Below are 26,911 nucleotides of genomic sequence, written 5' to 3'. Positions count from 1 at the left end.
GTAGAGCCCAGTGTCAGATGAAAATCTTTGGTATATTCATGGATTTGGGTTTGGATTTGCACAGTAAGCTATGCTACTGTGCTTTGCTTTGCTTGAGGCAAGGCAGATGTCAGTGGTTTGCTTTGCTTTGAATTTGTTGATCCGACTGTGTAAAAGTGGAGAAGAGACCCATGTTCACTGTGGAATTTATATACTCAAGCTCCAGGATACATACACATTCGTCGCTGTCAATAAATGTAATTTTCTGATCTGCTGCTGAGTCTCACAGTCTATTTCATGACAGTGTGTAAACTATTATCAGCCCCAGTTTACTTGCTGATGTGTACACACTGCTGTCAATGTCAGATAATCATTCAGTGCTGCAGGTATTGACACACTGCATTGAGGTTTGCTGTGTTTGAGCTCCTGTCCAATGTGAGAGCCTAGCGTCTTTTGTGAGGGATAAGTAAACAGCATGTCGGAACACATGCCTGCTCCGGCAGCACTGGGGCTGGGCTGGAAAACCACAGCGGGTTTAGTGTGTGTGTGTGTGTGAGAGAGAGAGAGAGTGAGACGAAGAGAGAACATACAACATTTTTGTGTGTAAATCAACTCAGGGCATATGACTGGATCACGATCTTTATGATAATGTGATACAACCTCATGTGGTGCACTGTAGGCTCTGATGGTGGAAGTTTCAGTCTAGGTTTGTGCTACAAATCCTCAAAAAAGTCAGATTTTTAAGGGATATTTTGGATTGTTTGAAACTGATAGTCAGGGTTTTACCAACAGTAGAAGGTGGTCAGCACACCACCAGTTTGTAGAAGCAGAGAGGATTACCAGCATGGAAACTAAGAAATGTACTGCGGTGGACAGGGTCAGCAACAATACTTAATTATTTTATTTTTTTTTTTTATCAGTTTAAGTGTACGTTGTCTTTATATACATCATATTACATTATATTAACACTGCTTTACTTTGCCTTCAGACAGCCATTTCCTATAGGAAGCCACCATCATATGAGCCAAATGCCGCTCTCTGTTTCTCAACCAGAGTCCTTTTGCAAAAACAGTCATTTTACCCAACAGAACACAGAAATTGCAGGTCTACCGCTGCCTCAGTCTGTTACTTTATTTGTGTAACTGTGTGATTTTGCTGAATCTGAACCAACCATTCAAAACACTGAAGTCACACAACAGCAGAAGCAAACCAACCGATCAAGGCAGTGGTAGAGAAGCAAGTCCCGTATGCTGTTTAGTAAAATTATTGATTTTGCTTATGGAGTTTGGTTGGTTTGGAGAGAGCAATATTTGGTTTGTATAATGGTGGTTTCTCATTGGAAAAGGCTGTCTAATGGTGAGGTAAAGTGGTAAAAATATTAGTAAGATATAGTGTACACTTAAACTGATGCTGATTTTTTAAGTGGGCATTTTGTAGGTGGTTAAAATATGTTTTGGCGTTGACCGTGTCCATAGCAGTGCATTGCTTCCTACACATGTGCTCCTGCTGCTAATCCAAAGCCGGGGGCGTGGCTACTGCCATCTACTGCAAGTAATGCACTGACTGTAATTCTCACACACTGCTATTGCTCAGTTATTTATTGGTCATGCTATCGTTTCGGTTCCCCAGGACCTTCATCAAGAGTGTATCAATTCTCCTTTAAATTCTTGTTTTGTGCCTGTAGCGTGTGTAGCAACTTTTATGAATTGAGAGGTGTGGTTAGTGGTTAAATGACTGCTGGGACACTGAAGCGGCTCTGTAATTAAGATGTCGGCAATGGTCCTTTAACTTTGAAGAGAGACCAAGTCTGAAGAGAAGATTGTGACAGTAACTTTTGCCTAGATAATCCCAAGATATGTGATATTTCCTTTATTAAATCTTGAGACAAATTGCATTAAAATAGATGACATCAAACAAACAGATATTTTTAGAAAAGTGACAGCTTTAAACGAGACTCCACTGTGTGCGTCATCTCATTAAATTTGTTTGCAAAACTGAAAATTGCAGGTTGTTATGTGTAACCACAGCCATGGTGTCATGACTCAACTCCTTGAGACTGGACTGCACAGACAGCGGTGTGCTGGGTGGTCCTCTGCCATGTCCCAGTGTTCTTAGCATTATTCTGGTCCTTCTGTGATGGAAATAATACAAGAAGTTGTTGCCCCCCCCCCCCCCCCAGCCCCTGGCTATAAATGAATGAACCAGCCCCCTCCTCTTCTAGGAGACCCATCTGATTATTGGCGACTGTGGCCAATACAGATGCACAGATCTTAGTCATGCCCAAATGACTGTAATTTGGAGCCGGAGAAACACAGGGCTTAGTGCAGGGAGAGGCCTGGTACTTTTCTCCAGAGAAGATGGATGCTCTTTCTTGTTATTGGCCTTTCACTACAACTCACTCCTGTCTACTCCTCCATACACACTGTGCCACTTCACGTATGCTGCCGTGAATAACAAGCTCAGCTTGACTGCATTAACAGAACAAATTACTTTGAAAATGCCCATGTATGTATAAAGTTTAGAAAACCATCGAAGTACTTCAAGTATTCGTCTTAAGCCTCTCATGCAGGGCTGCATACTCCTGTCAGGTGTGAGGCTGCAAACCTCTTTTTCTGGAGAGAGCAGAATCAGATGTAGCTCTACTGCAACTACTACTACTTCTACTTTTTAGCTTCACTAGTGGCATTTAGTCTGAAATATCTCATCAACTACTGGATGGCTTACCGTGACATTGTGCACTGACACTCATGGTGCCCAGAGGATAAATCCTAATCTCATTGGTGAGTGTTTTTTTCTGTAGGTCCATCATCAGGTCAGAATTTTAATTTGTCCAATACCTGCAAAGTTAATGACCTTCCTGTCAGCCTGTGCTGTACTTTTTGTGCAGTGCAATTAGCCATTGTTCAAATTAAAACAGTGATCAGGGTAAACATTATACCTGTCAAACATTAGTATATTAGCATTGTTGTTGTGAGGATACTAGCACACTCACACTAGTATTTAGCATCACTGTTTCTATGTACAGACTCAAAGAGCTGCTAGCATGGCTGTAGACTTGTTTCTGCTTCACGTACATAGTGAAGACCGCCACCTGCCTAGGAGACTACACTTGGTTGTCAGTGTGTTGGCTACACTTAGCTAATGTAATGTAATTACAGTAATAACCTTTGCCTTAAAGGTGGTTGCAATGGTCCTTTTTTGTTGAAACTGTTGATTCAGCTTTAATCATAGTTCGACACACCTGCATGCCCGTTTGTATTGGGCCAGTTGCTTGATCACCTGCCAGTTATGAAGTCGATCAGATGAACAGTTTTTGAGACGTGCAAAGAACAGAAACACACACATACAGACAAACAGATTCCTTCTGTTAGATGTTGCTGCTACAGCTCAACCTGTTGGCACCAAAGATGAACAATTGTCAAGAAAATCGAAGGACAGACCTATATATCGGCATTCCTTCCTTCCTTCCTTTGTTTCTTTTTTATTTTAGTTACAGGCCTAGTCCACACATACATGGATACATGGGTATATTTAAAAACGTAGCTTTTTCTGTGTGTTTTGGCCTTTTTCCCACACACAAGCTGTGTTTTAGGTCGCTGAAAACGGACCATTTTGAAAACTCCAAAGTTAGACATGACATGGATGTGATGGACAGAATGGACACACCTGTCAGTATTAACGCAATAAAGCTCAACAGCACCACAAACTTAAGTCTTCAAAATGACCATAAATTTGAATCATCACCTCTCTAGAGCAGTTTAGAAAGAACATTATAACGTCATGAAGGGAGGATTTATAGCAGGGCTGTTTTATTGTTTTAGGCTGCACTGGTTTCATCTAGGTGTACATTCCCATGTCTTCATTACTCCAGTGATTCTGACATTATCAAGATTTGCCTGATAAAAGGTTAATTTATAGCCAATGTATAGTATGTAAGGCATCTGGCCGTAAAAAGTGCACATCTGCTTGAAAATTTTCCATTCAACACATCCAAACCACGGTCCTCCAACTCTCCCTCTGCATTACACAGAGCTTTGTTGATAAGTGAACAGTTTGGAAAAGTCACATGTGTAATCCCCGGAGAACATGACATGGGTTTCTGTGGTTTAATTTCATGTTTCATCTATGGCAGGAACGTATTCCTAGAGACTGCGTTACTGAAAGACGTTTGGTTATATTGCTCACATATTGCCGTCTGCTGTGTTTTTCATGCATGACCGTGAAGCACCATGGGCAGCCAGAAAACTTTTCATGAACTTTGTCGACAGCAAATCACCCAGAGATTCATAATTCTCTCACTCTGACTGCACTCCCACCTCCTCTTCGGTCTTTGTGTGTGTGTTTACAAGCTCTGACTCCTGTCATCTTAAGGGCCTGATCCCACTTTTAGCCTGTGATCTGGAGCTAAGTATCTAATAAAGTACGCAGCTGGAAGAAGCCCAGTGTAAGCTCCGGATCCCCACGAGCACGGCTGGGAAACCTGCCTTAAAGTAGAGGAGTTTAGCAAGGTGGAGGGTGGAGGCTGAGGGAAAGCGATGAGCTCATTCAACTGAGAATGAAAAGATGAAGGAAGACTCTTGAGACAAACAACGAGGAACAAGAAACACGACACAGAAACTACGCTGATATTATGAGTGGACATTGGTTGGTAAAAACCGCCTCGATGCGCATTAGTGACTGTTTATGTTACTATTCTTTAGCTCTTCCCTCTGTGCCGCTCTGCTTGTGTATAACAGTGCATGAGCCTCTGGGGTGTGGCTTTGTGAATTATGACTCCATGTTATGGAATGAAGGGAGCGGTGCCAGTTCTTTCTTTGCAGAACTGTGAAGTTTGGTTTGGAGGCAGGAGGGGGTCTGTGTAGGCTGAGCATGTGGGCTGAATGAGCAGTGCCCACAGAGACGCACAAACACAAACAGATGCAGCATATACACACACAGACTTGGCAACTATGGATATTTGTCTTTATTTATTTGCAGTATAACTGGATTCATCTTGGGCTGCTTATGACTAAACATTATCCTTGTCAGCTAGTAGTTGTCAGTTCAGTTATTAGTTGACAACTAGTCATCACACTTTTATGGTGTAATATTATTTATTTATTTATTATAAAAAAAGTCCTATTGTGAATATTTTGACTGAAATTGCAATTCCAATATGATTAGTGAAAATTATAATTTTTGCAATACAATTTTCATGTACTGGAAAAGAAACCAGAGCAACTGTGCAGCACTGCAGTACTTCATTATAATGTTTTTTGCAACAAAAAAACAAAATGCGATTTGGATATGAGCCGTACTGCAATTTCAATAATATTGCAGTTATGGAGCAGCCCAGGGTCACAGTTAGTTGGAATGATCTTTTTTTTATTTTCACCTTTTTTCCCCAATTTTCATTTTCACACACACAAAAAACCCTAAAATCATGGTGATATGACATTTCTCAAGCTCTGTGACAAAACAAACATGTAAGTATGGACATCTCTACAGCACTGCAGTACTTAATCAAGAAATTGCAGCTTCTATGATTTTGATATTTCACTTGGCCATATTTTAGTTTTGATAGTATCTAGAATAATTGTACGGCACTACATACAGTGTCAACTTGTTGAGATAAATCCCATTAAGACATATTCTTCCCGATAGCGATGGTATTTTATTGGCTCTGGTTTCACTTTCTTTTTCAGCCAATAGAATAATATAACTTTTTTTTTCCTAAGATAAAAATCACCTTGCAAAGACTTCAAACCTGTCTAGCATCCATCATTGTTAACCTTGCCGCTTTTTTCATGGTGCTTACATGTATTTCTTTTCTTGAATGGGAGCAGCTGTAACGTAATACAGTTTCCCCCTGGGGATCAATAAATTCTGATTCTGATTGTGGTGCATTCAGGGAAGCACCAGTATCCATCACATCAGCTATAGAAACCCATGAGAATAATGAGATATGTTGATGGGAAATCAAACCTGGAAGGCAGACTGTAATCAGATATGGAAACTGTTGTAACAGCACTGAATTTGGCAGCTTATTGAGTTAGAAAAAAGTTCCTTTGCAGCAGCCAGCTCTCAGATATCGGATGTTATGATTCTCTTGAACAGAACAGGTTGGTTTTCACAGTGACAGGGTAACTTGAACAAAGACAACATTTTGTATCTTTTTTATTGTCTAAAACAAGTTTCAAGTCTAATAACTTTATGTTGATACTGTACTTGCATTGGGAACCGAGCAAAATCAACTAAACAGTCCAGGTACTTGGATTAGTTCCTCTCCTTGCACGTTTAGCTTGAATGGTTATAAAAAAAAAAAAGCTAAAATTAAATTTCTAACTCTTTTTTTGTCCGTTTTCAGGGTATAGCTCCATTGTGAGGTGGTATGTCAAACCGTGACTCACTGGGGGTTGGGGACCTGCTCCCCCAGGACGTGGTTGATATTTTCGCCCAGGAGAAGCTCGGCAAAAGGGGCCGGAAGAAGCGCAGTCACTCCCTGGGCCGAGCTCTGGGCTGGCTGAAGGGCAAGAAGAGGAAGGATGCCGGTGCGAAGGGGCGCAGCCTGGGTCTGGGACCTGCACTGGACTTGGCTTTAGATGGACACCCTGCTGGACATCAGGGTGGACCCAAGGGAGGCCAGAAGTCAGGTAGGCAAGCTAATGACAGTACACTACACGTTGCATTATATCCAATTGTAAAATAAGACATTTTGAGACATATTTCTAAGAGGTTTTAAAAACTCTAATCATGAAATCATGAAATGTACATTGTCCTCTCTTGCTGTCTGTGTTGATATAACTTGATTTATCAGGTAAAACATTGGCTTGTTCCAGCTTCTTAAATGCTTTTGCTTTTTATGTTTGATGTCACTGTAAATTAAGTATCTTTTAGTTTTGGGCTGCTGCATTAAACAATGAATTTGAATACATCTTCTTAGGCAGTTTTTGGCTGTTTTTCAATATTTTCAAACATTTCAATGAATCGATAAATCAAATAAGTAGCGATGTCAACATTCAGAATAACACAAAAACAACGCAAAACTGTTGAAATACCTTTATGTTTTACTAAGTTATAACTTTTCAACATTATCTTGAAACAAAAAGTGCTGCTAGCAGCATTTTTTAAACTTAACTGAAATTTTTAATAAATAAATCACCAAACAAACAGCAAACAGCAGTGACTACAGACAGAGAGTGAGGTGGCTGCATTAGAGCTGCATTTTGAAATTAATTTATCTTGTCTGATTTAAAAACAATAAACAGTCAGGCTAATTATCAGCTGCCCCATAATCAAAAATAATGATCAGCTGCAGTTCTACAAAAGTGCAAAATGTTCCTACGTGTCAGGCCTTCCTTGAATCCATCACCACGGAGTCTCTGCTTGCAGTTGTAGAGATACAAGATAAGGAACCTCTGACACACACGAAAAACAAAACATATAAACAACAGATTCAGTCAATCAAAGCCACAACAGCTGAGTGCGGTTTTGCACTGACATGAAAGAAACCAATCGGTGCCTGCAAGGAAGGGAATGACTCTAAAAAACTTGAATCTAAAAAATATTTGTCAGTAAGTTGAACTACCTTACTGCAAGTGAAGTCACTTGTTGCTAAAGGGTTAAAACCCTCCAGCATGTTTCTGTAATGTCATGTACCTCAACAATGAGCTCTTTATAAGACATTTCTTTAGTTTAGGATGGAGAACCCACTGAAAGTGTTGCTCCTTGGCCCCCCAGACATGTGTGTTTGTTCACTGGAGGGATGTTTGACTTCTTACTCGCCTCCTGACCCTCTGCTCTCTGTGTTTTGTTTGCTGTAAAAGAAATCTCAGTCTGTCCTGTTCTGTGATACCATCACTTAACTTACCTGGTCTTCAGGTTACGTTGATGGCGAAGCTGTGCGCTGTGGACACTCAGGACTTGAATGACGTGGATGGTGTGTTTTATTTGAGTCAACATTAAGTAAAGCATAGCTCACTCAGATAGTGAATGCATAAGAGGTATTATTCACACTCTCTGAAGAGGATTGCAGCAACGGTCTGCGTTTTCCCAGAGCTGTGGGTTCGTGTCGGAGCTTGTACATGTGCACTCGTATGTCAGCATGCTGATCTCTCTCTCTCTCAGTTTGTGAACTCACTAACTTTAGTTTGCGCTCTTGTCAATCAAACAAATGTAGTCAGACCTGAAACACAAATAACATCAGACAAACTAGCTAAACCGTGTTCTGCTGAGTCGGCTTATCCACAAACACACCAACAGTACAAACAGTGTTTGGTTCGGGCAGTTTTCTGTGCGTCTGGCCCTGCGGCTGTAGTCTTCACTAATTGCTTCACAGACAGAGGAGGCCCCGCCTGTTTCTTATGCATTGTCTTCTCCAAGTGGAAGCCCATGCAGGGCTCATAGTTCTGCTGGATGGTTGGGAGGGGATTTCCACTGCATCCAAACTCACTGAGTCAGACTGTACCCACAACAGAAGATGAAAATGTGTAAACTCATTTTCAGTCGTATCTGAGGCTTTGGTAGATGATAAATGCGCAGACAAGCGCGTCAGAGTTGACTAAAGCATGCGTATGTACAGTAGGCTGCATTACGCAATCTGCACTTAATTGTGCTACTTCTGCTTTGTTACAACAGCATTGTGAAGATTTTGTAAGAGAGAGTAAACTGTAAATACAGATAAGGTATTTCTCCTCTGCCAAGGTCAGTTTAGAGGCTCGCATTACCTCCCACACCAGGCAGAGGCCATGAAATCTCCCTCACTTTTCCACACATGCACTCAAGGTGAAAAGTGCTTCTTTTTTTTTTTACGCCAGCCATTAGTGATTGTTGTGATGCAGCCACAATTGTTATTCTCTTATGTCCCTGATTCCAAAAAAGTTGGCTCCCTGTGTAAGACTTGCATAAAAGCAGAATTCAAGTCAAGTCAGTCAAGTATCTGAACCACACTGTTGTAACATGTGCAGAATGTGTCTGATGTCCCAACCAAATGTTGCTCCAAAACCTGTATGTACCTTTCAGCGGTAATGGGGATTCACAGATGTGACAGTTACCCATGATGCCATGGGCACCAACACACCCTCATACCATCACAGATGCTGGATTTTGAAGTTAGTGCCGGTAACAATCTGGATGGTCCTTTTCCACTTTGGCATGGAGGACACAACATCCATGATTTCTGAAAATAAAATGCAGACTCTTCCGGCCACAGCACACGCTTTCACTTTTCGTCAGTCTCGTCTCAGATGAGCTTGGGCCCAGAGAAGTCTGCAGCGTTTCTGGATATTGTTGATTTATGGCACTTGCTTATATAAATGCCATGCTGCCTGAGGGATCGAGGGTCACAGGCACTCAGTGTTGGTCTTCAGCCTTGCCCCTTACTTGTAGAGATTTCTCTGGATTTTTTTTAATCTTTTAATAATATTATGAATTGTAGATGATGAAATCTGGAAGTGTCAGTGTTTACTGATGCAGTTTTCACAAAGTGGTGAACCTCTAACTATCTTTGCTTGTGAACAGCTGACCCTTTTGAGGATGCTCCTTTAACCTTATCATGATACTGTTACCTGTCAGTTTGAATATCGAATATCTTTTCTTTGTACTGTATTCAATTGAATATAGGTTGAAAATGATTTGCAAATTATTGCATTCTGTATTTATTATTTAATTATTACAGACTATCTATTTTGGAATCAGGGTTGTAATGGCAATTTCGTGTAATGTCCTTAAGGTTACTGAAGTATACCACTTCAAAGCCAGAAGTATTTACTGTTAAATATAATTTATGTGCCAGGTATTAGCCCTAACATATGTTGCTATTGTGCCCTCAGCGAGCAGCGTGTTGTGTGTGACATGCAGTTTGTTTCTGCTGCCAGCAACCACCACTAACTCCTCGCCAGACACTTCCTCTGATTAGAGAAGGAGCTCAGCAGCAATTTCCAAAATGCATCCAGAGGAGGTTTGCTGCAGGAGCAGGACGTGGTGCAGTGTAAAAACACTTGGCCAGAAAATTGAGTACCTCCAGCTGAGCCCCTGATGATGATCTGTATTGATGCCAGAGGGGCCTCCTGCCCACTAAATGCCTGGTATGGCAGGCACAGTGCCAGTTAATTAAAAGCCATGCCAGGACCGTTACAGTGAGGGAGGAACAAGAGGTTCTGTTTTTCATGACCCCTCCACCCACACTGAGAACCCACAGAGGAACACATACAGTATGTATACAAGTATGAACGCCTGGGGATCAAACCTCAGTGCTTCCATGGTGTATATCGCTTTTTCATCTTGGAGCTCTGGTTTCTTTACAGTACATACAGTCTAATGATCAGTTAGTCGAGTGACTTAAAGATCATCATAGATATCAAGTATATAAAAACAACATTAACATCATCTGTTTAAAGTAGTTTATTTGAAATAACATATCTGTTCTAGTAGGTGGATACTGATATTTTCATCAGAAATCACCGTAAGAACAAAGTAGTATTAATGTTATAATGATTAGTTCATGATCATGTCTGTCAATCAACAGAAGAATAATCAAGTATTTTGAAAATTAATGAATGAATTGATCATTGAATTGTTGTACATTATTTTTAATGAAAACTTTTGTTTTTCATATGGTAATAAACTGATTATCTTGGAGTGCTGCTGTGACAAAACAAGCAATATTATTTGAAATTAGCATTTTTTTATATATACAGATTTTATGTATTGATTACTCAGTTAATTAAGAAAATATCACCAGATTAATTGATAATGAAAATCATTGTCAAATTTTTGTCTTTTTGTTTTTTGTTTTTTTGTTTTTTTGTTACTAATTATTCAAACTTTTGTTAAGAAAAAAGTTTTTGTAGACAACATTGTTAATATATAAGAAAAACGTTTCCATGTTGGCAGCAAAGCTCATTGTATCATATTGTCTTTTATACTGAAGATCTTCAGTGAACACACTACCCTACTCATATGTGATTGTATTCAAGTGAAAGGTCCCCGACAAAATCACCTGCAGTCGACACACCTGACAAGATAATTTCCTGATTTTCAGGATGACACTGCAGGTTGATCTAGTTTCCCAGTTAGGATGACTGTCTAAACCCTGTAACCCCCGGGGTTACCGTACCCTTTGCTCTTACAGGAATGTATTTATTTACAAAAACAAGGCTTGTGGAGTTTGACCAGAGAGAGAACTGCACAGTAGCAGGTTTTTTAAAGCGATAAACTGTGGCCTCCTGGACCCTTCAGTGTGGTAAACCCGTTAAGTCTGCATTGTCTTCTCTGATTACTAGGACAATGTTTCATCTTGAGCCAAAAGACAGTCTGTCGTTACATGTTTATTCACTTCCACTTGCCTAAATTCTTACACCGTTGCTGTCTGTCTTTGCGTACCTGTCTGACAGTGATTTATGTCCCCGTCGAGCTGACAGTTCCCTCGATCCTGTGTAAAACTAGACAACAGGCCTCTCTTATGCAACTCCCGACTGCCTGGATCCTGTCTTAGCTTCATAATGGGTTTGAAGAGCATTTCCCTTGGTTTGATTAAATGGAAACAAGGTGAGGGAAAGACTGATTAGGTCAGACCGCTGTACGCACTGAAAAGGTCACCTGTTCACTCCAAACACTCCCTCTGAGATTCCTCACATTCCTGAGCTTTTAAAACATATTTCTTTGAGGAAGCTAGAAATAGGGAGCCCTTTGTGTGTGTATGTGTGTCAGTGTGTGCTTGGCATACATGCCAGGTGGTCATATTCCTTTGTTGAATATTTTGTTATAGACACTGCTTAAATTAAGAAAGGTTGTTGAGCTTATATGTGTTGATCTATTTCTTTGCTGTAGTTTCTGTCAGTCTATCACGTCAGTGGATATTTGGATACTCTGATAAACTATTGCCACGTCAGTTTTGATACAGTTGTATGAAAGATTTGCTTTTACAGGTTCATCTGCAGGTTAGTTTTTGTGTTATTGTATATGAAAGCACAATGTCAGATTGAATTGTAGAATAAATAGGAGAAAAAAGTGGAAAGTAGAGCTCAAGCTTTCAGCTTTGAGATGGTGGATAGTAGAAGAAATGAAAGGGAAGTGAAAGAAAAACTCAAAACACCACCATGGAGGAGACTGGGCACAAGATACAGCAACCTTATTTAGCTTCAGACTCATCTGAAGCAATGATGAAACAACAACAATGAAGAGTAGGAGAACAGGTTTGAGAAAACTGACTTCTGACAGAGTTTCACTTTCTTCCTCTCATGGCGGGAAATACTGAGTTAGCCCGTCTTTTTTAATGCACTGTCACCTGAGGGAGGCGTATTATTCCTCTGAGAGATGGCCTCACTATTTATCCTTTATATGAAAAGCACTCGTTTAATCTGTCGCCTGCTTTTGTAAGTTAAAATGCCGTAGTTTCTGTGATATTTTCATGTCACTTTAAATATAAAATATCAAAAACAAAGGTGAGCCTGAAACGCTGACACAGACACAAACACACACACTCTGCTCATGTGTGGGAACCAAGCTGATGCTGACGTTGTGAGAATTTCTGTAGATGAAAACTGCATATCTGTATAGTAAACAGTTGCTCGGATTCCTGTTTGTCATTACAGGGGTTTATGGGTATTTACTAGGGTTTTATTTCAATAGATGAACCACGCCCAAATGGCAGAGGAGATCATATTTAGGTCACTTGAATGGTAAGAGAATTTTACTAAGTGCCAGTTTGCCCTCTAGTCCCAACTGAATAAAGTGCTCCAGTTTCATTTAATCAAGTTCCTTTATTCTTTATTTTCCTCTAATGTTCGGTATCAGTGCTACCAAACTGCAGGACGGCCTAAAGCAGCAGTTATTATTTATGAAATCATACATTGTTTCATTGTCAACATATGCAGCTATGTTACAGCGGCTTTGCACCAACCGTACAGGGGATTGTCACGAAAGGAAAATGTTTGCCAACACACTGTGTCTACAGAAAGAGACTGATAAATATGTGCTCGGAAAGTTTTGTGAGTCACCAGTCATGACTTCTGTGGTTAAATGAGGCAGTTTTTAAGCAATGGAGCCCACTGTAAAGAGTGTAAATTCACTGTGCTTGTTGGTGAAGATAACTTTGTTACTTAACTTAGTAAAGGTGCACACACTGTTGGTTATTCATTTAGTTTTCCACTCTAAGAACACACTGTTCTTTCAGTGCATATTCAAGGGCTGGATCTGTGATAAGCTGGCACTCTGCTTTTATATAATGGACTGGAGGGACTTGCCCAGTTTGCATCAGCACAACCTGGTGTTTTAGTGTCAGGGAGGAGATCCACCTTTTCATTCATTCAGAGGATGTAGAATTAACCTTAAACAAGAGTCTGCAGCCATGCTCGCCGCTCTGAGGGGCTGCACTTGACCACAGTGGTGCATTGAGCTTAATACTAATGTTAGCGTGCTGACAATAACGATATTAACATGCTCAGGTTTAGCAGGTAATGTTTACCATGTTCACTACCATTTTAGTGTGGTGTGTTTGCATGCTAATGTTTGCTGATTAACACAAAAAAAACATGAAAATGTCATCCGTTTTGCAGGTATTTGTCATCATAAACAGAAGAATTGGGCAAATTGAAAAGTGGCAATTCATCTACTAGACGCCCATTTTCTGTCCCTAGAACCGCACCGCCAGCATGGCTGAAAATGTTGCAGCAGTTCAGTTTCTATTTTACACTAAATAGCTAACAACAATCAAAACAATGTTCCTTTCTCTTAAATTCTGATTTAACTACTAATAATTATATTTTAGGCACACCCACTGCATTATTTATGTCTCTTCTTGCTCTTCTTCTAATAAGAATCTGGAGCTCTTTTCTCACCTGTAACACTGTTTTACTGTCTGTAATGACATATAATGGGAGCCTGTAGCAAAGCTGTGCTTACATTAAACAGGCACTAGCAGGCCTGAATATTTTACATTCTCCTGCATATTTTTTCTGATGGCATTTGATTTGTTACTTATGTCAAGAGGTGGCAAAAGTGCGCACATTCTTTACTCAAGTAAAAGTGCACAAAATGAGTCTGGCCAAAGTAAAAGTACCGATTCAACTTCCTTGATGAAGTAAAAGTGAAAAGTACAGGCTCTGAAATGTACTCAAAGTATAAAAGAAAAAAAGTCACCGTCTGAAGGACATTTCTACCAGCTGTTTCTGTGCAAAGCAGTGTGAACCTCACCTTCACTCTGCGGCCAAGTCTCCCACTCTGTTTCTTCTTCTTACATCTTTTACACAGTTTTCATCTGGTCTCTCGTGTGTGATATACCGAAGAATAATCCTTTCGATGTGTTATTGTCCCATTCAGAATTGGTTGGATCAGGGGTTCCCAATCTTTCCATATCATGTCCCCCCAAATAGCATTAGCACATGGTTGGGCCCCTCCTTTTTTCCAATATGTCTTTAAAACCCAAAGTGCCTGTAGGGTACCTTTGTTTCAAGTGATGCTGAAGTTTAGACGTTTAGTTATAAGCACTCATTTAGGAGGGTCTCCAAGCAGAGAACACATATGAGACATTTGTAGTCATTCTTATATGCAGCAGTAAATCCATACGTATGCAGCTTCATGTTTGCGTGTTTTGTGCCCATTTTTGTGAGTTAGCACTTCTGGAGCAATTTCCGGAGCAGAGCAGCCTTGTGGCACATAGCAGGTTACGGTCCAGGTCAACACCGATAGTTCATGATGCGATGAAGGATGATTCGACTAGCAGGCAATTAGAAATATGGGCACGGCCAATAAGATGTAAAATATGTTTTATGACTATTTGCATAATGATAGATAGCAAAATCAACAATTCCTCTCAAATGCATTAAAACCAAAGTAACAAGCCTGTTTTGAAAATGTAAGGAGTAGAAAATACAGATATTTGTGTTAAAATGTAGGGCGTAAAAGTAAAAAGTTGTAAGAAAAATAAATACTCAAGTAAAGTACAGATACCTGTAAACTCTACTCAAGTACAGTAATGAAGTATTTGTACTTCTTCTTATGGCTAACCCTATCAATACAGCTCTCATTTGCTCCTAACGTTTACAGTGTGAAGTGACAGGTGACTACTCTGTGGAGGTTCAGGACATAATTGACGTAACGACATTAAATATGAGACATAAAAGTGGCTACCTGCAAAATAAAATGCTCTTGCGTGCATGTGTGATATAGTTTTGCAGTATGTCTGATACATGCTGGTTTGCTGGCACACAGGTTGTGTTGTCTGACAGTGAATTAGAGTGTAACCCTGCATGCCAGATGATGCAGGTGTATCTGTTACCTGGATGGTTTTCCTCATTACGCCACATTTCTTCCTTCCTTTCTTTCAGCTTTGACAAAGAGATGTTTATATTTAATTCATTGGAAACCAAGGGCGTGAAAACGGTCAGTGGAGCGCACACAAGCTTTGACCAGGACGCAGCAACGCGTGTGTGTCCAGCGTATCCAGACTGTACATATCGTCCTTTAGAGAAACAGTGCGCCTGCAGCCTTTTCCCACTGTCATCACGGAGTGTTCAGTTGGGTTTGGGCTGATTAGAGCGACTTAAGCACCTGGCAGACAGCACCCTCAGAGCTGGAGAGAATGTCTCTGCGTGGCTGTCTGCCTCGCGGTGCAAAACAAGAGAGAGGGGCAAGTTGGGGCAGAGATATAAGGCGTGTGTGGGGTTTTTGCATGTGTTTGATTCCCATGAAGCAGCTCTAGGAAGTCACATCAGGTTGTCTGTGTCGGTGTGCATGTGTGTGGTGCTCAGGTGTCTCAAACTGGTGCTCTTTACAGTAACTTTTAACTTTTTAACAAGCCGTCTTTCCCTCTCCTCTCCCTTGTTCCTACATTCTGCCCTGCAGCGTTTCTTGGATTATATTAACTGCAAATTCGCAAAAAATAATCAAGTGTTGATTTAAGTTTACAAAGAGGCATTTTGAGGACAGTGAGTTCACATTCTCCGCAGTTTTTCTTAGGAATTTGGGGATTTTAGCAACCTGGAGGCAGGTTTACATTCTACAGTTACAATAAAGTAACCCATATTGGTATTATAGAGGAGTATTCCAGTATTTCTACACTGAATAAAGTTAAATTTGGCCTCTTTTAGGTCAACAAATTCATTATTAAGGAAGGAATTCAGTATTTCCCCACCAGGATTTTCAGTCCTGGCAGACTTTTGTGTGAATATGATTTACAGAAAATGTAATCAAATAGTTAACTGAATAAATAAACTATGAGAAAAGAAAGAAATTCAAACATTTTAGAGAGCTGAACAAAGAATCATGATCTCAGTAGTTCCTGGCCAGGTGTCAGGTGTGTCACGTCATGGGAAATCAGACTAGAGCCTAACTGATACAGGATTTTGGGGGCTGCCAATATTAGGAAGTAAAAAAAATATCAATACATTGACTGATATTCTTTAAACAGGACATAATATACAGAATATAGCATTTAAACATAAACATGTTTTTTGGAATGATCCCTAAAACATGGTCACTACTAGTTATGTGACCAAGATGTATAATGGAGGCAGGATATTTTACAGTTTAACAATAAACTTTATTGTCCAGAATGATTTCAAGGCACTGAAACTTTGCACCAGTATTTTTAATAATTGCAAATACCTAAATAAAATAACACACAAACAGAGCAAAAATATATGTATATATTAAACCTGAATTAAGAAAAATCATCAAATACATGTTACCTATAAAACTGACAAATATGAACAATTTTCATTATGTTCTGTTAAAAAACAAATTTATATGGGTGCATGACGATACGAAGATAGACCAACATAGCTGTGATGAGATAACAGTAAAAGTTTACAGTTTCGGTATCCTGACGTCATCTTGGGCAATAAAAATGGACAAAAAATGCATGTTTATATATATATGCTATATTATGTGTATTATATTCTGTATAAAGAATATCAGCCAATATATTGATATCAGATTTTTTAAAATTCTAACATCTGTGTTGGCAGTGGCCCCAAAAATCCAGTGTCTATCGAGTTCTGAAATCCTGGCTTTGGCTCTGATGTCAGGTGTGTGTGTTAGTAAATCAGACCGCTGCTGGTGATAAATAAAGGCTAAACGTGAAATGTAAATTTCTGTGGTTTTATTTAAAAATTAAATGTAATCTCTAAAATGAAAAAAAATGACTGATACCGTCTGAAACCTGTCAAGTAATTTCCTGGTCTTTCTTTCTAAACCCAGATTGATTCACTGAAAAGTGCTCCTAATCAAAAATGTGTTAGTCATAGCAAAAAGTAAAAAAGCATCACCATGGTTGCATTTGATAAACACTCTTCTCTACCGTATGTGTCACCAGTTGTAATTTGTTTACAGTAGTTGTAGTAGATGACGCAACATGTCTCCTGAAGCCTTCTGTCTCTGTTTACCGGCAGAGAAACCATATTTTACCAAAACAAACTTGCAAGCAGATGTTTCCTTATTTAAAAATGTTCCACTTTAAATCCAACATTATTTACAGGTCATAAAATGTGATCATAATTCCACCCTTGAGCTGATTTTTAAAAAATTGTTTTTCCTCACTTGAGACTGAAACTTATAAATAAACTGGTCACGCAGTGTCACATCCATTAGATTTAGTGTGTTTATCCAAATCTGAGATGTAAACATCGGTTTCGGGGGTCATACATAATCACCACGGGCACATTAATACCGCCGGCTTCTGCACAATCCACCAGTGACAGATGGCGTCTTTAATATGTCAGTGATTAATATGGACACAATTACAATGAGATCACAGAAGCAGCGATAATATGAGCCCCTCATTAACGTGCAGTCGTGCCCCACCCAAGTGTGTGCTGCCATGGTAACCAGATAAGTGTTGTCCTAGTCTGACTTTACCCCGTGCATCATGCAGACCAAGTCTCTGTTTACATCGATAGTTTGAAGTTTCCACTTGAAATAATGATCTTCGTCTTCTTGTTACTGTGTTCTGGTAACACATGCAATTAATTTCTTTTCTTTTCTTTGTAAACTTCTTTTGTCTTGAGTCACTCGGCAGGATCATGACCATGGGAATGTTTTCCATTTGTTCAGATGGCACACATTCCATGTCATGTCTGCTCAGCACACCAGGAAGTGAACAAACCCCTTCGCCACAAACGAGTTTGAGGTGTCCTAAATAGGAAAGAGACAGGGGGAAAAAAAAGTTGAATAAACTGCCAACAGAAATTTGACTCAATTTGACTCAAAAACAAGTTTAAAAAGTGTGAAAAAAAATGCTTCCCCAGCTCAGAGAGTTCATAGCAGCTCTTTATTAAATGAGGCACTGAAGATGTTATGTCATCCTCTGTGTTCTTGCTGCTTAGTAACAGATCTAATGTAATTCTCCTGGAAACAATAGGGAACAGTTTTCACATGTGTGACCATGTGCTGCGGAGCTGCAGGCCTCTTTTTTTAAAACATGTTTTTAATCTTGTTTTAGAAATAGATTATTTCAATTCTCCTACTCCCCCTTGTGGCAAAAACAGTGAAGTTAAATATCTCCTAATGAAGTCTGAGGAACGAACAGATTTGATTGTAGTTTTATAGCAGAAATACTGTGATAATCAGTTCATTGTTTTGAGCCATTTCTTAAAGGAAAAAAGGGGAATATTTTCTATCGTGAATGTCACCTTTGGCTTTGGGAAACACTGATTAACATTTTTTCATTTAATTCATAATATAAAAAAAGTTTGTTTCTGTCTTAAATCACAATGCATATATTTTTAAATACTACTTATTTATATTCACTTCTGATTTTTAACTTTATAGTTATTTATAATTATTAAAAATACCAGTGAAAGTTTACCATTTCAGTGCCCTGATTTATGATCATTTTGGAAAGACAATGGAAATGTTTACTTCCCATTATTGGCATCAGCCCCACAAATCCAGTATTGATCGGGCTCAAGATAAGATGAGTTGCAACAATTAGTCAGTTAATTGATTAGTTGATTGAGAGAAAATCAGTTGCAACAATTTTGATAATCGACTAATCATTTCGATGATTTTTCAAACAGAAACATCGCTTTGGGTTCTGGGAAATGATGATGAGCATTTTTCACAGTTTTTGACATTTCAGAGATTTCATGTTAATCATGAAAATAAGAGGCAGATTAATAATTTATGAATTAATTATGTGTTATGCCCGGCTCGTTGAGGAACACATATATAGTATAGTGAAAGCAGTATGTGATCTAATAAAGCAGTGTAGTGTTATTTATTAACAAATATGAGGGAGCCGCCCGTGACGTCCTCATACCTCAAATCCCTGACAACAGCTTTCTCTTCAGTGTTTACATGTATGATGTCAGTTTGATCTGCGCCCTGACTGACCAATCCGGGGTGAGCGTGCCTGCAGATGGGGAGCAACAGGGGGATGCTGGGTATCTCATTGAGCAGCGAGTGGGGGAGATACGGCAGAGAGGGATGGCAGGAATTAGGCTGCTGAGGATTAGTGTCTGAGCTCTGATTGTCTATTGGCTGCAGAGACCTTCGCTGTCCACTCCGCATGGACCTGAACTGACAACAACAACTTCATCAAAAACAAGGATGTTTGTTTTATCGGGATGTTTTTGTTTGAGCCGACGGGCTAAGTTTTTAATCCTCTTTCTTTGACACAACTCGGGCATAGTTTTCGTGTACTTTTGGATTACTTTCTTTGAGGAGACACCATGGTCGTGCTCCTGACTAATAACTCTAGTTTCTACTGCTTTCCAACAGTCTTCAACAGGAAAGGTGAGTGAAAGCAGCACATGCCCGTTGTTTGAAATTCTGACACCTGATTGGTTTATGGCTCGCACCTATTGCTACTTGTTGTTATTCAAGTATGACCATGACAAGCTGGATCGACGGGCAGTAAAGTAATTTAAGTGTGGTCATTGTAGACCATAAAAACTACTGTCTGCCTGTAATGTGTGCTCTCCTGATATTTACTGTGCTGTGATTTACTTTTTAGCAAGTAAGACTTCCTCCAAATTCCAGGAAAATTAAATGAGGAGTTAAAGAAGGAATTCTGCATATTTATAGATAATTGCTGATTGGGATTTTCTGCCAGCAGAGCGCCTGTAATGCCGTTACAGAAGACACAGAGGTAATAATTAGTAGCGATCACCGAGCACATGACTGTCAGGGCTAATTCCATCATGGTCTAATAATGACAGTGGAGTACAGTAGGTGGCTAAATGTGGAGCAGCTGTCACTATTACATAAAAGTGTCTTAGCATGTTGTTAGACCCATTGATCCCAGAGTCCCCAGGAAGCATCACAGACTTCAGTCACATGCCACTTAGTCAGCAAATGCAAAGCTGCAGTGACATTAGTTTTTGTCTTTTGTCTTTGATCAAGTTTTCTTGATTTTTACATGAAATCCTTTGAACTAGAAATGTCTGCCAGTGCCTACGTTGGTCATTATTGTGAAGTAATTTCTTTGAGTACGTTCAAATGCTTCATATCCCTGTGCAACATAAGTTAAATGGTTATGTAAGTCAGTAAAGCATAAGTGATAAATGTATTGAAAATGTGTAATAATTAAAAAAAGTGATATGTATTTCAGCAAATTTCACTAAAAAAACCACACAAAACCTTTTGATCCAAAACATTTTAAATGTAGAAACATGAACAAAATATTTCTTAGCACACCATATCATATTTGAACTATGTTCATTTTTTAGTTTTTTATATGTGCTTATTTTTATGAGGAGATTGCGAAGGCATTTTGACAGTTTAATCTGCAATAGAAATATTTCCCCAGTTTCTAGATTGGTATTTTTGCTCATTGTGTTGTATTTCCTAGATTAATTACAATGTCTGACCCGTCTGAATGTTGACCGGTCCCTTAATTTTATAATAATCAATGAGCGATTAAACTGATATACTGTGCATAAAACAAGATGTGACAGCACTTTAATCAGTGTCCTTCTCACTGTCTGGAAGAAAATGCAGAGCATATGTTGCTGCCAGTAGATTTTTGATATGATAATCCTGTGTTAAGTCAAAGTCAGTGGAGTTTAATCCTGCCTGAGTGGAACTGGAGTTCAGCCTTTTTAATTCGCACTCACACCCTCAAACATATTTACTGTTCCTGCGCTTAAATGTCCCTGGCAGACACCTGAATGTCCTCGTCCTGTCCATATGGCCCCCTTTATCTACTGTTACAGTAACACAGAGCTTTGAGTTGATCCAAGCTGATCCCCTCTCCCCTCTCTCTGCTCCACTTCCAGCTGTCCCGAAGCTAGATGATGATAAGACCCCAGCACCCCCACTGTTCCAGGAGAACGTGTTCATTGAGGCCAGCAGGCCCAAGTACCTGGAGAACCTTCACACTGAGGCCCTGGAGGGATTAAAAATGATGCAGCAAGAAGGTACAAAACACTCGACTGATAGAGTACTGTGCACTAAATTAGAGGTGTCCCATGCCAAGATGTTGATAACTGTCTGCGTATTACTCAAGAGGGCGTGCACCAGAATATATAAACACTGCTAAGAATTTTAAATGCCAGTATAAACCTGAGTTAATTGTTATTGTTCTTGCAGAAACCAACAATGGAGTGGAGTACCAGGATAATGAAAGCACAATTGTAAGTAACACATCACACCCAGAATTGCATTTTTTTTTAATATTTTTGCGCAGCTCTTGTATAAGGGAGTTTTTCCAAAAACATTGTTTCTTCTTTTGTCAGTCGACAATGACACACACAGACGGGGAAGGTGGAGGGTTTATAACCGACAGTACCATCGCTGACTCAACTTCTGTCGTCTCTGTACAATCGTCCGTGTCCACAAGATCTTCCCGTTCAGGACTCACCAGGCAAGGTAACCACAAGCCTAATTACTGTTTATCACTAATCTTTGTCATCACACAACATATGGTGATACACACACAAATAAAATGGCAAAAACATGTAATGGTGTAAATGGATCAAAGGATCATGATTTCCTATTTTCTTTGACCCCTCTGTCTGTCCAGGATCAACATTCAGGCCCTTGAACTCTGGGAAAAAGGAAAAGACCAAGACAAGGAGAAGACACAGGAAAACTGTTGGGGGCATCCCACAGCATGTTCAGAGAGAACTGGGTATGAGGCTCATCATTTTGTAAATGTATTATTACTCACAAAAAAAGCCATCTATGAATTACTCTTTAAATTGAATGAGCTACGATCAGAAATATGCCAGAGCTGCCAGAGCGACAGCTTACTGCTCTGCTCCGCTAGCAGCACCATCATTCTCCGCCCTCTGCTCACTCTCCTTCACTTGCACTCCCCCAATAAATTCCAATAAAACGTAATTATTTGGGCAGAATATGTTGCTTTTCACCACAGTAAGAAAAAAATCCATACGGTCACAGCCCTCTTCATAAGTATGTTTCCATTAGTGTATAATCACCCTGAAACAAGAATTGTTGTGTATTCCTTACCTTGGAAACTGCCCTTTATATCTACAGAGGGCGTGGGCCGCCGTGTTGCACCACCTTGTTTCTTCAGAAGCCCAGAATGGACAAACCAAACACTGACTCTAAACAAGGCCTTTTGCACTGCATTGCATTGCCTTGCACCCTAGATTCTCCCAAAGTAGCTCACTGCTAGATGCCAATAAATCTTACTCACTGGTCCTTTAAATATGGTTATTTTAGAGTCTTCTATAAAATATTAATGGATAGATGGTTTCTTTGCTGTTTGTTATGTCCATTTCCCTGAATATTTCTATGAACTTTTGCTAATTGGTTCCCCTGTCTTCTATCAGGCCTGGACAGAGTGGGTTGGTCATTGGCTCACAGGTTAGATGAGGAGCAGCTTTATAATGGTGAAACTGACAACAGCCCAACGACTGATGGACCACCGCAGGCAGCAGAGTCACAAACAGGAGCCAGTCAAGACATTACTGTCATCCAGCCCCTCAGCAAAGACCAACTCAAGCAGCTCAGTGCCACCCATGCTGGTCATAGGGATGACCTGGCCCTGCTGCACAGCCTGGTCCCTGACTTGTCAGATGAGCAGAGGCCTCAGTCCCTAGCCGTCCCCTGGATGACCACTGCCAACAGTCTCCAGCAGGAGCTGCCCAGCCCTGTCATGTCCATGTCACCCCAGGCTGCCTACATGTCCAAAATCATTCCCAATGCTGTTTTGCCACCCTCCATCGACGTGGTGGAAATCAGCCGTGGACGGAGTCGCAACAGCGTCCGCACCGTCAGCAAGAGCAGCCTGGTGCTGTCCAGCCCGGCCCCCTCCCGTGCTTCCTCTAGAGCCTCTTCCTCCAGAGCCTCCACTGTCAGATCCTCCGCTTCTCGCCACAACCCTCCCAATATGTCCGACAGCTCTTGTTGGAGCAACTCTGAGTCCTCTGAGACATTGGTATCTGACTCCTCCACCATCTCCAGCAGCAGCACCCCCCGACAGAAGAGGTCACAGGAGGGAGATGCCTCTGCTAAAGAAGATATCAACAAGGCTTCAAAATGCACTTCCAATGGCAAGCTCATTATTAAGGGAGAGGACGTTAAGAAAGATGGGCAGTTTGCACGTAGCCTTTCTGTCATTAAACCTAAGAGGGCTCCTCCTCCTCCAAGCCGCTCCTATTCTCTGCACAATAAGATGAAGCGACGGTCACGCGATTTGGCGGAGGTGAGGGTCCCCTCAGGGGAATCTTCTCTCCACAGCATCGCAGCCTCGGGTATGGAAAATGAAAAGAACAAACCTGGATCTTCTCCTGTACCCTCCAGAGTCATAGACAGCCCAGGATATAATGCTGACACCAGTTCTCTGGATGAGTCTACAGGTTCTGTATCATTCAGTTTCATTAGATCTCAGCTGCAGGCACAAAAGACAGAGGAGGCTGCAAAGGTTGAGGCCAAAGATGCTTCACAAGAGAAGCAGGAACCACTCAAGGAGGATAAGCTAAGCAAAATAGCATCCCCATCTAGTGGCTACTCCAGCCAAGAGGGTGCATCTGCACAGCTTTCTAAACCACCCCACAGTTCGTCTCCAAGGCACAAGAGAGGCATCTTTGCTAAGCTTCAAAGGCTTTTCCCTGGGTCCAGTCCTGCTGCTTCACCTCCACCTCCTGTGACACAGCCAGAGCCTCTGGAAAACTCAAAACCTACAGAGAATCTCAAACCAGACACCTCAGTCAATACTACCAGTGCCAGCCCTTCTGTCAGGGCATTGAGAGAACTCTTCAGCATCCCTCCACCACCTAAAGTCCATGCACCTCCACCCCCTCCTCCGGAGGTATGGTCTCACAGTGAGCGTAGCTGTGAGTTGCTGCTGGGACCGCCAGCACCTGGTAACACTTATGCTATGGTAAGGAAGAATCCAAAGGACAGGAGACAACAGAGAAAGTCTCCTTCTGTGTCTACAGAGGGCTCTGTGAAGAGCTTGGTGGTAGAAAGAAAACACAAGAATGCGACTACAACAGTTAATGGATCCGTACATGTTCAGGAGAAAGTTCAAGAAAGTGAGGTTTTGAATGCAGAGATTCACAAAGAGAACAATGACAGACTGACTGAGCAGAAAGTTGACTTAGAAGGAAATAGAAAAGTGACAGAAAAGGATGAGAAAGTTAGAGTAAGTGACATATTAAATGGGATGTTAGTGAAGGCTGTAGAGAGGCGCGGAGAAAGGCTGGCAGCAGTGAGAAAAGAAGAAGCCAAAAAGACTAACATGGATACGTTACCTGCCATTTCATTAGCACGCATTCCTCCATCTCCCTCTCCTCCTTCAGCACAGAATCCTCCCCAACCCCCTGTTGTATCCCCCGAGTCGTCCTGGCCTCCACCACCTCCACCAGTGGGCCATAGTTCGCCTGATGAGCTTGATTTCCCTCTTCCGCCTCCCCCAATGTTTAGTGAGGAGGGGTTAGTTATGCCTGTTGCAGTGCCACCAGAGAGGTCCATTCCTGGTGGTGCAACAACATCTGTTTTATCAGAATGTGTAAGGGTGACCACAGAGGCTGAACCACAGAAGCCCAGTACATCCAAGGGGATCAAACACCCAACCCTAAATATCCCACCTCCCCCACCATATTCGGCTCCCCCTCCACCTCTCGAGGCTGTCCCCCTTACTACAGTTAAGGTATCTCTTCCACCGATTAAAGAGGTTTCTCCTCCACCAACTCCTAAAGAATTCTCTCCACCACCACCAAAAGATGTTTCTCCTCCTCCACCAGTGAAAGAGGTTTCTCCTCCTCCACCAGTGAAAGAGGTTTCTCCTCCGCCACCAGCCAAAGAGGTCTCTCCACCACCACCTATAGTATCTTCTCCTCTGCCACCACCTAAAGAATTCGCTCCTCCACCACCACCTAAAGAGGTTTCTCCTCCGCCACCACCTAAAGAGGTTTCTCCTCCGCCACCATCTAAAGAGGTTTCTCCTCCGCCACCACCTATAGAAGTCTCTCTGCCACCACTGAAAGTGGTTTCTCCTCCGCCACCACCCAAAAAGGTCTCTCCTCCGCCACCTATAGAGGTTTCTCCACCACCACCCAAAGAGGTCTCTCCTCCACCACAACCTAAAGAGGTTTCTCCTCCAACACTACCTGAAGAGGTTACCCTTCCACCATCTGAACAGGCTTCTCCACCACTACCTAAAGAGTCCTCTCCTCCTCTGGTTGAAGAAGCTGCCCCACCAGTTGTTGAGGACGTCTCCTCCACACCGGTTACAGTGGTATCCCCTCCAACAGTCGAAGAGGTCTCCCCTCTGCCTCCTAAAGAGATCTCCACTCTATCCAGTGAAGGGGTTTCTCCTCCATCTTCTCAAGAGAATGCCCAAAAATCTTCTGAAGAGGAAACACCTGTTAGCACATTCGCTCCGCCACAAAGTATTCCACCTCCACCGCCTCTACAACCGGCAGAGCAGGAGATTGATCTTCCACAAGAGAACGTCCCATCCAAATCTGAAACAAGCACCATTTCATCAAATAGTATTCTCACTCCCCCTCAGAGTATTCCACCCCCACCTCCCTTACAGGAGCCTCAGGTTGTACCCCCGGACACAGCAACCCAGGAGGCCTCCAATTCACCGCCATCTGAAGTCTCTGTACCACCACCTCCTGAAAACTCTCTTTCAACAGAAGAGGCTCAAAGACTTGTTCCTTCTCCACCTTCAAGCACAGAAAACCAACCCCCAGAGCCGACCACTACCCCTGTCGTGCAGGAGGAATCCACCCCCATTGTCACCCCCTCCCTTCTACAGACAGTGAAACTGCGGTCCCTCAACAGCAGCCCTGAGCCTCCTAAAGCTGAGGAGCAACCAGAGGCCGAGGTCACAATGAGGAACCAGGAGCCCAGCAATCAGGTCCCAACCGCATCTGCCAGTGCTGAGGCTCCTCAGAAGCCCATCAGGAGGTCTCTGATCATGACCTCTCCCACACCCACTTCTCCACCTGCTGTAGTTACTTCACAACCCTCTCTGCCCAAGCCCCAGTCTCTCGTGGTTCCACCTGTGTCTTCATCTACAGCTCTCTCCCCTACAAAAAAGTCTCCTCCTTCCATGACTGCTACTCCTTCCATGAACCTACAGGAGGCCATCCGCCTGAGAACAGCAGCCAGATCAAAAGGCGGCCCTGGATCTCGCCTAAGCTTGCAGTCGCCGACATCACCAATAGACCTCCATAAGTCCCCCACCAGCACAGCAAGCTTCATCTTCTCCAAGAGCAACAAGAGGGTGGTGATCGAGACCAAGCCGGCACCGGAGACCAAGGCAACAACAGAGAAGAACCTGGAGGTTTCCTCTGTAACAAAGGTGGTGAGTGAAGCAGAAACGGTGACGAAGGGAGTCAAGGTGCCCCCACCTGTTGCAAAAAAACCCAAATCGAAGGGCAAAGAGATTGAGACCAGTGAAGTGACGGAGCAAACTGCAGGTCAGGAAGCACTGCAGGAGAGTATCAAGGGTAAGAAACATTATCCACTGTTAACACATCAGAGTTAGATTCAAAATGATGTAATGATTAATTTCCTTTGTTTGAAT

At 41.6% G+C, this 26,911-nt stretch overlaps 1 protein-coding gene across 2 annotated transcripts in view; it reads left to right on the top strand.

Moving 5' to 3' along the window:
- The window catches only part of LOC146310570 (uncharacterized), a 35,509-nt gene that overhangs the window by 7,353 nt on the left and 1,245 nt on the right, over positions 1–26,911 (top strand). Inside the window, exons 2-7 of one of the 2 annotated variants that reach the window (XM_084742552.1) lie at positions 6,326–6,611; positions 21,177–21,317; positions 21,490–21,533; positions 21,636–21,768; positions 21,923–22,030; positions 22,698–26,834. In XM_084742552.1, coding sequence (XP_084598678.1) covers positions 6,350–6,611; positions 21,177–21,317; positions 21,490–21,533; positions 21,636–21,768; positions 21,923–22,030; positions 22,698–26,834 — 4,825 coding nt within the window. In that variant the 5' untranslated portion in view covers positions 6,326–6,349. Of the gene's footprint in view, positions 1–6,325; positions 6,612–19,381; positions 19,693–21,176; positions 21,318–21,489; positions 21,534–21,635; positions 21,769–21,922; positions 22,031–22,697; positions 26,835–26,911 lie in introns of those variants that run through there. The other variant, XM_084742553.1, reaches the window with a different exon arrangement.

This window comes from Lutjanus erythropterus, chromosome 18, assembly GCF_056507025.1.
Source record: "Lutjanus erythropterus isolate fLutEry1 chromosome 18, fLutEry1.hap2, whole genome shotgun sequence".
In the NCBI taxonomy this organism is placed as follows: domain Eukaryota; kingdom Metazoa; phylum Chordata; class Actinopteri; order Lutjaniformes; family Lutjanidae; genus Lutjanus; species Lutjanus erythropterus.
The sequence above is the reverse complement of the archived record's forward strand: the minus strand, read 5'-3'. Positions and strand labels throughout refer to the sequence as shown.